Source organism: Ursus maritimus, unplaced genomic scaffold (genome assembly GCF_017311325.1).
Source record: "Ursus maritimus isolate PB19 unplaced genomic scaffold, ASM1731132v1 scaffold_15, whole genome shotgun sequence".
Classification (NCBI taxonomy): Eukaryota; Metazoa; Chordata; class Mammalia; order Carnivora; family Ursidae; genus Ursus; species Ursus maritimus.
In genome coordinates this window covers 24,573,213-24,586,693 of record NW_024423897.1, presented here as the reverse complement: position 1 = coordinate 24,586,693, position 13,481 = coordinate 24,573,213, and the positions used below count along the sequence as shown (strand labels likewise).

The window sequence follows — 13,481 nt, the reverse complement described above, 5'->3', positions numbered from 1 at the left end:
GATAGCATCACACCACCATTAGTTTCTTAGTTTTGATAAATGTACCATGGTTATATAAGATATTAACATTAGGAGAAGCTGGTTGAGGGTATATGAGGACTCTGTATACTATCTCTGTAACTTTTTTGTAAATCTATAATTATTGCAGGAAAAAAAACCCAAACCCTACTGAGAAGTTCAATGAATCTCCAGGAGCACCAGAGGACCAGTTGTGGTGGCTACAGAGCCAGGAACTGTTGCCAAACCCACAGTGTTTGGCCCAAAAACTGGACCAACAAAGACTACATAGCCCATGCTGGGCACAGACACTACAGGCTTCACCACAAACACCACAAAACTGGGCGCTTATGTGTCATTGCTGCCTCTAGAAACTGGATGTCACTTCTGCTACCACCATCTGTCACCAGAATGGAGTTGGGATAGCCCCTGCTTCCTCCCATTGCTGGCTATACACACTAGCTGCAGGGAGGTTGGGACTTGAGTATTTGACATTTCAGTTCTATCTCTGGAAAGGAGCTCTATTTCATAAAATAGGAGATTTCCCAGACATAAGTATGCTTACTGGCCAGAAATAAGGATAATGTCCATGGTGGTGATTGAGATCATCTAACTGGAGTGGTCAAACAAGGCCCCGTTGGAGGAATTAGAATGTAGATAGGGCAGTGTTGTAGTGAAATCAGATTTGGAATAAAACTAAACAGCATTTGGCACTCAACCCTGTAGCAGAGGTGAGATTCTGATAAATAGAAATGCATCATTCTCACACAGTTACGTTGAACAAGCAGTACATAAAGTGTAAGAAGAAAACCACTCTATTTTTGTCTTCTACTGACCCTTCCAATCAACTCAGTGGGGCCGTGTCTACTGTTTTTTCAGTCAGGAGTAGGAAAAGTTCTCAAGAATTTTCTAGTCACTCTTGAGTAATACACAAAATTCTAAGGGTCATTTCAAGTCACAAATTACAATTTCAGATTAGCATTGAAATGTCAGCCTTATGTAATAGTCAAAATTCAAATTTGCTTCTCAGTTGAGCCTTCTTCCCCTCCTCTGGTTTGGGCCTGAAGTCAAGGAAGGAAAGGGTCACTTTTCTCTCATATCTGCTCTTCTGACTAATCATGTTTCAACCTCTCTAGGGTTGAAGCACTGTAAGGGTACTAGGTCAAGGAAGCAGAAAAGTTTCTGCTTACCTGTAAAGTTAGAATTTGTAATCTCTGTTTTTGCACAGGTTCAAAGTGACTTTTCTCATGAGCTTTGACAAGGTTCTTCAGAGACTTTTGGAGATCTCTTATCTGCAGTTCCTTGGTAGGGCAAATGCAAGTCTTCTCTGGCTGGTCACTGCCTTTCTCCTTCATTTTTTAGGAATCTAGGAATTCCGCAGCTTCTCTCTGCTCAAGTCTTAGGTCTCTAGGCCATCTTCTTGGAAAGGACCTAAGATGACCCCATGCCAGCTTGCTCTCTGGACCACTTCTAGCCTACAAGAAACACTCATGTATTCACCCATTGACCTGACAGACTCTGGAAGGGCTGACCTCCCTCTTATCATGGGCACGTCTCCAAGGTAGCACCATCAAAGCAAACAGTAAGTCTCTCTCTCACACTTTAGACCATTCTGTGCTCCTCAGGTGCAGAGAACATATATTAAGCTCAACATAAATCTGTTGAAACCCTTTTCCCGAAGCTTAAGTTAAAGTTTAGACACTCCCATCCCTTTTCTTGAGGGGTAGGACTCATGGCAAAAAAGCCAACTCTAAAATTCTTCTTCACCTATTTCTAATTCCTGACTCTTTTTCCACCCAAAACGTGGAGGAGGAGTTTAAGAGTCATCTAGCCTGTTTTCTGTCATTTCTTTTGAAAATATTTCAACATGGCAAAGCCTTTAACTTTTAGCTGTGGTATTTCTTGGCTTGGTGTTTTAGCTCAATCTTCCCTTTTAACATCCTGTGATGCTTGGATATCTATCTTCAAAGCAAACAAAGCTTATATGTTCCCTCTTGGTTCTTCCTACTTGCTAGAACAACATAAACTTCAACAATCATCTTGGGGTGAGCTGGGGTAGGGACAGCAGCAGATACAGCCCCCTAAGGTGGAACAATATATGGTCAACTTCTCCAGTGTAGTTCTGATGGATTCTCTTGTCCTAGAGGCCTAGTCAAATGTCAGCTATCTTTCCAAATATGATCTGTACACTAAACAAAGACAAAATATTTCTGCTGCTTCTTCACAGATTCAAACATTTCAAATGCCCAAATTCATTCTATTTCTATTCTGTAATAAAACCAACCTTCCTGGATAAAACTTGTTTGATTTCCACTCAGTATACATTCTTCTGTTTGAGCTCATGCCCTTAAAACGGGAAGCTTATAGCAAGAGTGCTAACAGAATGCAAAAATCTTAAAAAAAACACTAGCAAACTGAATCCAGCACTATATATAAAAGATCATACACCATGACCAAGCGGGATTGGTTGGTTAAATCTCTAAAAAATCAATTAATGTAATACATCATACCAGTAGAATAAAGGACAAAACCATATGATCATCTCAATAGATTCAGGGAAAAAAATGTGATAAAACTTAACATCCTTCCTGATAAAAACTCTCAAAAACTAAGAATGGAAGGGGACTTCCTTGACCTAGTAAAAAGCATCTACAAAACCCCTACAGTTAGCAATATACCTAGTGACAAGAGAGTGAAACTTCCTCCCTAAGATCAAGAACAAGACAAGGATGGTCCACTCTTACCACTCCTATTCAACATTGTGCTGGAAATTCTAGCAAGGGTAATTAGGAAAGAAAATTAAATAAAAAGTACCTACTTTAGAAAGAAGGAAATAAAACTATCTGTATTTGCAAGTGAAATAATCTTGTATATAGAAAATCCTAAGGAAATGGTAAATGGTAAAAAACAAAACAATTAAAATAAAAATACTGCAACAAACTTGCAGTTTACAAAATCAATATACAAGGATCAGTTGTATTTCTGTACACTAGCAATAAACAAAACAAAAATTAAATTAACAAAAGAATTCAATTTATAATAGTATCACAAAGAATAAAATACTTAGAAATAAATTTAACCAAAGAAGTGCAAGACTTGTACATTGAAAACAACAAAACATTATTAGGGAAAAAATAAAATTAAAAAAAGGCCTGAATAAATGGAAAGATATCACATCCGATATTCATGGGTCAGAAGACTCACTATTACTCAAAAATAGTGAAAGAATGAAATCTCATCATTTGCAACAACATGGATGGATTTAGAGGGTATAATGCTAAGTGAAATAAGTCATTCAGAGAAAGACAAATGCCACGTGATTTTACTCATATGTGGAATTTAAGAAACAAAACAAATGACCAAAGGGAAAAAGAGACAAAAAATAAACCGTAAATACAGAGACAACTGGTGGTTGCCAGAGGGAAAGTGGGTAGAGGGATAGATGAAATAGATGGTGGGGATTAAAGAGCACACTTACCATGATGAGCACTGACTAATGGATAGAATTGTTGAATCACTGTATCGTACACCTGACACTAATATAACACTGTATGTTAACTATACTGGAATTAAAATAATTTTTTTAAAAAGATACAGTAGTTTCCAAATTTATCTACAAATTCAGTGCAATCTCTATCAAAATCTTTGCCGCCTTCCTTGCAGAAATTGACAAGCTGATTCTAAAGTTCATATGGAAATTAGAGAAGCCCAGAACAGCCAAAGCTATCTTGAAAAAGAAGAACAAAGCTGGAGAACTCACTTCCCAATTTCAAAAGTTACTGTGAAGTTACAGTAATCAAAACAAAGTGGTACTGGTATGACTATATTGAGATGATATATATTGATTATCTATATATCAATCAATGGAATACAATCGAGAGTACAGAAATAATCTCTCACATTCATGGTCAACTCATTTTTGACATGGGAGTAAAGACAGTTAAATGGGAGAAAGAACAATCCTTTCAACAATGTTGGGACTGGTTATCCCCACATGAAGTTCGACCCTACTTCATACCATAGACACCATATATTAAAATTAACTCAAAATAAATCAAAGACATAATTTTAAGACCTAAAACCATAAAGTCTTAAAAAAAAAGCAGAGACCTACATTTTTAAGACTTTGGATTAGGAGATGGTCTCTTAGATACAAGACCGAAAATATAAGCAACAAGAGAAAAAAATAGTTAAATTAGATATCACAGTTAAAATCCTCTGTGTTTTATAGGACATCATCAAAGAAGTGAAAAATGGGAGAAAATGTTTGATCTGATATCTGATAAGGGTTACTATCTGATAAGGGTTACTATCCATGATGTGTAAATAACTCTTACAACTCAAGAATAAGAACAAATAACCCAATTTTTACAATGGACAAAGGATCTCAACACACATTTTTTTTAAAGGTTTTATTTATTTATTTGAGAGAGAGAGAGCGCGCTCAAGAGCAGGGAGGAGAGGCAGAGGCAGAGGGAGAAGCAGGCTCCCCACTGAGCAGGGAGCCCGACGTGGGACCCTGGGATCATGACCTGAGCCGAAGGCAGACGCTTAGCCGACTGAGCCACCCCGGTGCCCTCAAAAGACATTTCTTTAAAGAAGATCTACAAACAGCCAAGTGCATGAGTGCATAGCCCCATGAAAATACTGAAAACTATTGAATTGTATTCCCTGAGTGGATTATTTGGTATGTAAATCATATCTCAGTAAAGCTGTTACTTAAACAAATGCTGAGGTAGTCTTTACTTTGAGAAATGAAATGCAGAAGAGCGTTTCTAAAATATTACAAAATGCAGTAAATCTTGGTCTTGTTAAAAGTTGTGGTTAATGAGTTATTGTTTCTTAAACGCAACACAACCAGCAGAGAAACTGCACTGAACACTGAGATTTTTCACTAGATGGGGTTTGTCAAGTCCCAACTCCTCCCTGGCTGATTCCAAAACAGAGCCTCGGGTTAGGGTCTGCAAGGACTACAAGGCCTCCTGGCTCTCAGCTGCAGGCAGACGGCACTGTCCCAGCAGACCTGGGCTGCCTGAGATAAGAGGTCCTGCAGGGTGCAGGCCCTCAAGGTAAGTAACCCGGAATTAACTGTTCTAAGGGTCCTGTGAGATCCGTGAGGCAGGGGACCCCTAGCAGCAGGGTTCCGAGTCCCAGGGCACATGATAAAGGGAGAACTGTGCCTTAGCCTATTGTCCTAGCCTGGCTCATCTGTGAGCGGGAGGAGGAGCCAGGGCAGGGTTAGTACTCAGGGCAGGAAGACAGTCCACACACCCATATGATTCGTCTTCAATCTGCAGGCCATTCTGAGAAGCCTCACAGAACACATCTTAGAAGTGTTCACCTGCAGGATGACAAGAAGAAGTATTGATTGCTCAGCTCTTCTTTGCCACTGGGTAAGGGCTGTTCTGTGGGGGGCTAACCCTCCCACTTCTGGCTTGTGCCAGCACAGGTTCCGGCAGGCATGCTGTGGAGACAGAGGGGTGCGGGAACACGGTGCGCTCGCTGACAGCTCTACGCCGGCAAGGGGCACAGCGGCAGGAAGAAGCCAAGTGGAGAGAACGTGAAGCCATGCGGAGGTGCGGAGGCAACGAGCCACTGAGTCCTGTGAGGTCTCAGGATCAGCCACAGAATCAGCAGCGCCCAGGGAGGCATGAAGTGTGAGCGCTTCGCTGAAAAACTATTGGAATTTTAAGATGGTTTCAGCAGAGCGTTAAGCCAAGCCCAGGGTCCTCCTGAGCCCCGTGTGGCTGCACCGGTTGCCTGTGCCCCTGGAGCTGGCCTTGTCTGGACTCTTAAATAGCAGATTACCCGTCATCCCCACACCTCACACACACACACACACACACACACACACACACACACACACACACCCCAGGGACGCCTGACCACATCTTCTTAAGGAACACAGACATTGAGGAGCTGACTTCTCTCTTCCCTGTCTCTGTCGCTCTCAGCTCTGGCGCAACCGTAAGCTCGGCCTCCACGGGGTTCCTGACCCCGGCCGGTGTGTGCTGAGGTTTTTCCCGGCCATGGTCAAATCTGGGCAAAGGGGTGAAGTTTTCGTAAAGCCGCTTAGTTTTTTTCCCCATAAAGTTCTTTATTATAAGATTTTGTCCTTACTTAAGAAATGAAATGATGGTGAAGGTAAATAGCACTTTTTATTTTGGTAAGGTCTGATATTAATTTTATTTTTTTTAAGTGGCAGTCCTTGGCCAATCCTGGACTTAGAAAGAAAATTCCTAGCCTGTGAATGCCTGAGAATAACAGACGGGAGGTGGGAGAAGGGGGTACGGGTTTAAAATCAAAGGCCTGGTGGATGTAGCGATTTGATCCTGCTGGGACAGGAAGGGAACAAAGCAGGGTGTTTCATCAAAGGTTCAGCACTCCTTACAAGACAGAGAACCGTCAAAACCCCTGAGCTCCAGGCTGGCCCTTACGAATGTTCCTGGTGTGTTCTTTCTTTCATCCAGTTTCTGGCCAAGGCTCCGTCCACAGATGAAGGGGAAAGCGCTGCCTGCCCAGTGGAACCTGAGCGCTGCGCGAGCTCCTCTTAAGAATACGTCACCTCCCCTCAACTCACCCACTGAAATTCCACTACCAGCAATGTGCTGCTGAGGCAGAAGGTGAGCCTCTGGTTTACTTAAGTGAACGCATCAGTTCTTAATTGTTTATTATTTTTAAAATTTATTTTATTTATTTTATTTTTTATTTATGATTTTTTATTTATATTAATTTATTATTTTATTTATTATTTTTTAAAGATTTATTTATTTATTTATTTATTTATTTGAGAGAGAGAGAGCATGAGCGGGGGGGCAGAGGGAGAGGGACAAGCAGACTCCGCACTGAGCATGGAGCCCTACACACAGATCACGACCTGATTGGAAACCGAGAGTCCGAGGCCTGACAGACTGCGCGACCCAGGCGCTCTGCATCAGTTCTTTTGAAATGCGTTAAAACTGTAGGTAAGAAAATGTTTCTGTGGCAGTTAGCCTAGTGCCTGCCGCACTGAAAATGTTGTACAAAGATCATGAGGATGATAATGATGAGAATATTAATATCACTAAATCCTAACAAAACCCAAAAAGGTAGGTGCTAATATTATCCCCAATTTTTGGCTGAGGAAAGTGAAATTCAGAGAGGCTGTGTAAGTTACTCAAAGCCACACTGCTTGGAAGAGGACAGCCAGGGTCAAAACAGATGCAGATGGTGTCACGAGGTGCAGTGGGGCACCTCGAGGGACCGGTGGTGCAAGATTGGGCTGATGTGTTCAGCGGGCCAGTGAGCTCCTCATTCTCACAGTACTGCTGGATGGGCAATACTAGCTTAAAAGCGCTTCAAGTGAAAACACGAAGCCCTTTCTTAATCTCTATTTCTCTTTGTCCTTCTTTTCCATACCTTCCTCTCTCCTGGCACTCCTTGTGTGATTCTGGAAGAAACTACTAGAGGAAACAAACCAGAAAGATCCTTTCAGGACAACGTCTTGCATCTGCAATATCTAGGAGCAGGATCTAATATTTAGTATCTCACATACAGTAGGTGCCTAATAAATGTTTGGCAATCATTATGAGAAGTCAGCCTCTTCCAGGTCTCTGTCAAGCAGCCAGTGGTGTTCTTGAGCACCCTAGCCAAAGGCTCCATCGCTGAGCATGCCCCACAGGGGGCTCCATGCCCACTTTCAACCCCACATCTCTCCCTACACATGGCCAGCCTCAAACTCATTATTAATTACAATGCTTCTAAAAGATGTAGGAGGTATGTAGCACAGTTCCATTTTCAAACTCAGAGAATGTCATCTGATATGTGCCATCATCTTCCATTACCTTCCATCCACACTCCAGATGTGTCTACTACAGTCCTGGAAATCTGAAAAACCAGTGAGTAAGGAGAGCACCTGTCCCATACCACCTAACTAATGCAGGAGTCTAGGAAGTGCACGTACGTGTTGGATCAGGGTCCCTGAAAGATTAGAATTTGTCAATGCCTCCAGATACGGAAAAATGTTAGACCTTTCACTCCCAGCCCACCCCAAAGTATACCTTCTTTTAAGCAATAGTCAGCCATTCTTCTGATATTAAACTTTGGCATCTATTTATTAATTCTCCAGTCATTTGTTAAGAGGGAGAGAATTAATTATGACAGAGACTATGCAATTGTAGCTCTGTGTATGGGAGAAACCATTTCAAACTGATTTTCAATTCCCAAAACTTTAATTTTCAACACTAAACAAGGATTTGCCAAAACTTTTATTTCATTTTTTATTTGAGCCAGCACCAAATGGTAGGCATTTATTTTTCTTTTAATTGGATCCATCTGTAAATCAGAAGAATATTCTAGATGCTCTGGAAGAAAACTTTCCAAGCTCTATATTAATTACCGACTCTTGACATCTGGACCTCATGCTGATGTTCTTGCCCCAGCAGGCACACTCACAAACAATGTGCATTATCATTTCAGAGCTTCGATATCTGTTTCATCCCAATACAGACACTAATTCTATTTGTATGAAGTTACAGAGTTAACAGGAAAAGAGGAGGGAAATCACGCTTTTTTGTTTGGCCAGGTTGGTAATCCTAACTTCACAGATCTTGTGGTCGAAGCAAGGAAGAGGCCAACATGGTCATAGAGCCAACTACATCTGGCTCTTCCACAAAGAACAGGCAGCTCTCTCCCTGCCCAGCGGAGAGAGAAAACAAAACCCACTAACTGGATGCAAAGATGTTCCTCAGCCTTCCCTTTCTGCGTGCAGGCTCCAGCACGCACTGCCATTCCGTTCCGTCTGAGTGCCTGGCTACTTAGAACAAGCTTAAGACTAATTCTGAGCTGCCTAGTGATCAAACCAACCTTGGGTTAAGACACTCAGTCCTCCTCCTTTCTAAAAGGATCAAGTACAAAAACACTTGAAAGGGGCTACATATAATTCAGGAATAGAGAAAGGTAGGGGAGAATCACTTTAGGAAGAAGAGTAGAGAAGTTTTCTTCAGTACCAGCTGTCATAGCATTAGATTCAGGGATTTAAGACACGGGTAGTTATTTCTAGGTCTAAATACACTCTGCTTCCATTTATTCTGTAGATTATGAAGTCTGTTTCCACAAAGAGCAGTTAAAATTGGGTTGGGACAGAAAAGCAACCTAGAGAAGCAGAAAAGGGAAAGGATGAGAAAAAAGTCTTGTCCACATGGAACACATCAGAGCCGTTAGACTTCTGGGGACACTTAGACCTCATTGTTACCTTTGTAAATATCCTACATCACTTTTTAAAAAAATTTCCTCCTGTTATGTCCCACCTGCTAATATCAGGTAAAATCTTCTCCTTTATCAAGGAATCTAAAGAAATGAGTCTGCCCACAAGTTTTGTTTGGTTTTTAATACATTCTCTTTTAAACACATTTGCCAACCAGAGTTTCAACCATACAATGGAATTTTCACCCTTTCATTCTGTTTCTAGAATATAGCTGCTGCTTAGACTTGGTAATGGGTTTATTAATTGATCACTGGGTAGACAAGAAGATTCTTCATTATGGCATTAACCAGGGTTTCTCAACCTTGGCATGGCTGAAGTTTGGGACTGGAAGATTCTTTGTTGGGGCTGTTCTGTGCACTGTTGGATATTCGGCGGCATCCTTGGCTTACACCCAATAGGTGCCAATAGCACCTGTTGTGAAAACCAAAAATGTCTCCAGACCCTGCCAAATGCCCCCCTTCCAGGGGCCATTCTTCCTTCCACCCTAGAAACACCAGCCACTGGTTTTAAGGAAATCATTGACATATGAAAAGGAGATATTCAAGTAGACCTCCCTATGAAAGATCAAAATGCTTATTTCCCAATTATTTCATACTTGAAGAATATTTTAGCAGATCCTATTCACTGCTTAGCCTCCCCTAATTACGTGGTAGACTCATCCACTGATCTCTGACAGGGCAGAATCCTCTCCCAGCCCCAGGAGAGATTGTTAGCCATGAGAATTCCTTTCCCTTTTGCCCATTTCTCAGTTCTAGACTGAGACATAAAAGGGGGAAAATGTTTGAGAAGGCCTCCCCTTACGGGATTAAAAATAGTGATAATTATAAATAAGATCCTCTCTAAAAGAAAAAAAAGATCTTTTTGCCATATCTGTTTATTCCCCCACTAGAATGTCTGTATTTGAACGTGACTGTACTGCTTGGAATATGAGCAGTCCGTCACGATCACAAGGAACCAAGCAAAAACATGAAATGCCAACAGCTTGAGGAAGGTATGGCAGAAAGAACAAAAGAGCTTCAGTCCTTGAAGGTATCTTTGAACCACTGAAAAGCCTTGGAATGTCCATCTCAGGCTGCTTGCTGGTTGAAATATTCAACACTTTTACTGCTTAGCCAAATCAATAGTTGGCAAACTACGATTTGTAGGTCAAATGCAGGAACTAAGAATTGTTTTGACAGTTTTAAAAGGTTGTTAAGAAACAAAGGTTGTTAAAAATAAACAGCCATAGGGGCCCCACAAAGTCTTAAATATTTGCTACGTGGCCCTGCGTCGATAAAGTTTGCCAATCACCAATCTCAAGCACTCATAGCTAATTTCTTGTGATTTGCAACCCAAAGCATTCTTAACTAAAACAAGGACTGATATCTTCATTTCACAATTACAGAAATGGAAGCTTGAAACTGCCAATGGAAGGCTCAACCAAGCAAGTCAAATACAAATTTGCCATTACTTCAGTTCGTTGTAAAGTTAAGCCAAATTGAGGCATCGTAAAACATTTAACAGACTTTTCCATTTCTTAGGGCTTCAAATCATATTTGTACCACAGGCTTGATTTTATAAATCTGAACAGATAAAGCCTCTTGATGAAACACAATAGGCTCAGTGAATACCTTCGAAGGGGGTCAGACTGTCCTACCGTCTGGAACACCAAGGCATTTCCTGTCCTAGGAAGTCAAAGCTGGGGACCCCAAGGAGGAAAAGACATTACAGAAATACACTAGAAACAAACTCACTGATTTGACAAATTACCTTTTCTGCTTGCTGAAACAGTTCCTGCATTTCTTTGCTGACTCACTTAGAGAGAATGAATCCTTAGTGAAAAATATCCAAAGTCTTCCTCCATTAACTCTAGCACCCAAGTTAATACTGCTGTTCCCAGTCGGACCAGCATGTTTGGTAGCACCTTGATAAAGGATTGAAATAATTGACAACATCTTATACTCAGAGTCAGGTCCAGAAGAAGGCAGACAAAGCTCTTTGTGGAGAGCCCATCAGATGAGTGTTGTATGAGTTACAATAAACACTCGCCCACATCTAACCATGGGGCCATAACTGAGCACCGAGTGACTGGGAGGGCCAGGCTCTTCTCAGTTGATCTAACCAACATGTCTTTGCCTTTATATTCCAGTGCCTATCCCAGTACAGTAGGTGGTCAATCAGGAACAAAAGCACTCAGTCTACACCCAATACTGGTTGTGCTTCAGTGTTGGGTTGGTTTGTCGGCAGAGCTTGACCATATCAGGATCCAGATTCATCCATGTCTCCCAAGGAGCACATTTCTCCACTGGTTCAGTGGCTGGAGAAGCCATTTGCTCTCTTTGTGGGTCCCTGAAAAGACTGACTGGGGGACTGCTGGAGCTTTTTAGAAGGGGCGTCACTGTGACAGTGGGAACAGTTATGCTCCTTTCTGGCCTAGGACTGGGGGTTGTAGGTTCCAGATTAGTCTGGAGCTTGATAAGAGGATTTGTCTTTTCTGCTTTCCGGCCCAGCAGCCAGATGCACAAGGCCACTGCCGTTACTATCAGCAGGAAGACCACCACAGCCAAGGGTACAATGACCATCAAAGGATAACTGCTCTCTCTGGGCTGGGTGGGTGCCCCAGGATTGGCGTCGGTGGTGTCTGGTGGCCAAGTGACCCTGGTTGGAGAGGCCTTGCCATCCAGAGTAGGCTCTTCACCATGGCGTCGTCCCCAGGGATTTGCTTCCTGCTGCCTGGTCTGGGTCAGCTTCCCCAGAGTTTCTGTCTTTGCCGTGGGTCCTGAGGAAAATACAGGCTTCTCCTGAGAGAGAGCTGAAGTCACAAGGTTATCTGCAGTGACTAATAAAGAAACATCAGGGGTAAAGGTTTGCAAACATAAGGGGTCAGGTGGCACTATGGTGAAGGGGAGATGACCTATTGCTGGCTGTACTTGGTCTGCCCTGAGCAAGAAGGTGAAGGAGTCATTCAGCTTATCGATGCCTGTTAGGTTGGCCTGTGGATGAAGCATCAACAACCCTTGGTCAATGTCCCTCTGAGTGAATAGAGTAGCGTTTTCTATTGCTGTGCCTCGGCCCACTCTCCGCACGAGTCTTCCATGGACAGGGGGTTCAGTCACTTCAAAATTGGGATCACTGTTAGTCCTATTAGCAAGCTCAGTAGCATCAAGGTCCTTTCTCCTCAGCTGATAAGCCACCGTGTTGGCGACTGTCAGGTTTGACATAACCCGCAGTAAAGGCTGCACTCTGATGTTCAGCATTTGTCCTGTCAGGTTGCTTTCTGGTGTAAATAGTGAGAAATATAGCTGGTCCTCTGAGGCTGTGAGATTTGTCATATGGTAAAAGAGTCTTCCTGAATGCAGATCTTCCTGCCCAAAGCTGACAACCACCTGGTTTTTAATGAGCAGATGCCCATGTCGGAGGGGCCTTGTCATCCTGTAAGTGATTTCGGGGCTTCTCCCATTGGTCGTTGCTGACAAGTGAGTATTGGTGATGGGGACAGATGTCTGCCCTTGCGGGAGAAGTAGGTCCATGAGGTTCACGAGGGTGATGGAGATGGGGATGACATCCAGGTGGAAGAGCTTATAGAGTGGGCGGTGTTGGCCATCAGTCACACTGAAGTAAAACACACCTGAAGATGGGCTTCCATCCTGTACAAACCATACCTGGTAGTTATCAATGTCGGCTTGCGTGAAATGGTGAACAGGTATGTCTGGATGGTGCGCCATTGCCAAAAAGCCATTATTAGGATGGCGGATGATCCTGTAGCTGATCTCCTCTGGAGGACTGTCTAAGTCTTCCACTCTTAGGTTTTCAGGTCCCACGACCAGCCTATTTCCCTGCAGGACTTTCAACCGAAGCCCTTCTGTCTTTAATTCTGGCGCCTGGTCGTTAACAGGAGAGACGGTGATGTTAAACATTTCTTCAAGGAAGTCAGCCTCTGGCTTGGTGGTGGACTTGCTCTTTTGTTTTGGCCAAACAGCAAAGGTAAAATTATCAGCCAGTGATTCAGAGTCATCATGAATGTATATGATTCCAAATTTATTAACTATATACTGGGAGAAATTGGGTTTTCCTTTGGTAATATTCGTCTCTCCAACCATAATGGTTCCATGGTGAGGAAGAGACATAACCTGGAACCAGATTTCATAGGAAGATCGCTGAGATTTGGGCAACTTCAGTAAGAGGTTGGAAGCATCTAAATTAGATTGGTCAATGAGAACTTTGTCTCCCTCCTTGACAGCAGCTCCTGTGAAAATATAAA

At 42.5% G+C, this 13,481-nt stretch overlaps 1 protein-coding gene across 1 annotated transcript in view; it reads right to left on the bottom strand.

Moving 5' to 3' along the window:
• Window positions 1-8,230: 8,230 nt before the first annotated feature.
• Window positions 8,231-13,481, bottom strand: part of LOC103664834 (chondroitin sulfate proteoglycan 4-like) — a 61,889-nt gene continuing 56,638 nt past the window's right edge. The window contains exon 10 of the mRNA XM_040630623.1: window positions 8,231-13,466. Within this exon, the coding sequence (XP_040486557.1) occupies window positions 11,419-13,466 (2,048 nt within the window). The 3' untranslated portion in view covers window positions 8,231-11,418. The remainder of the gene's footprint in view (window positions 13,467-13,481) is intronic.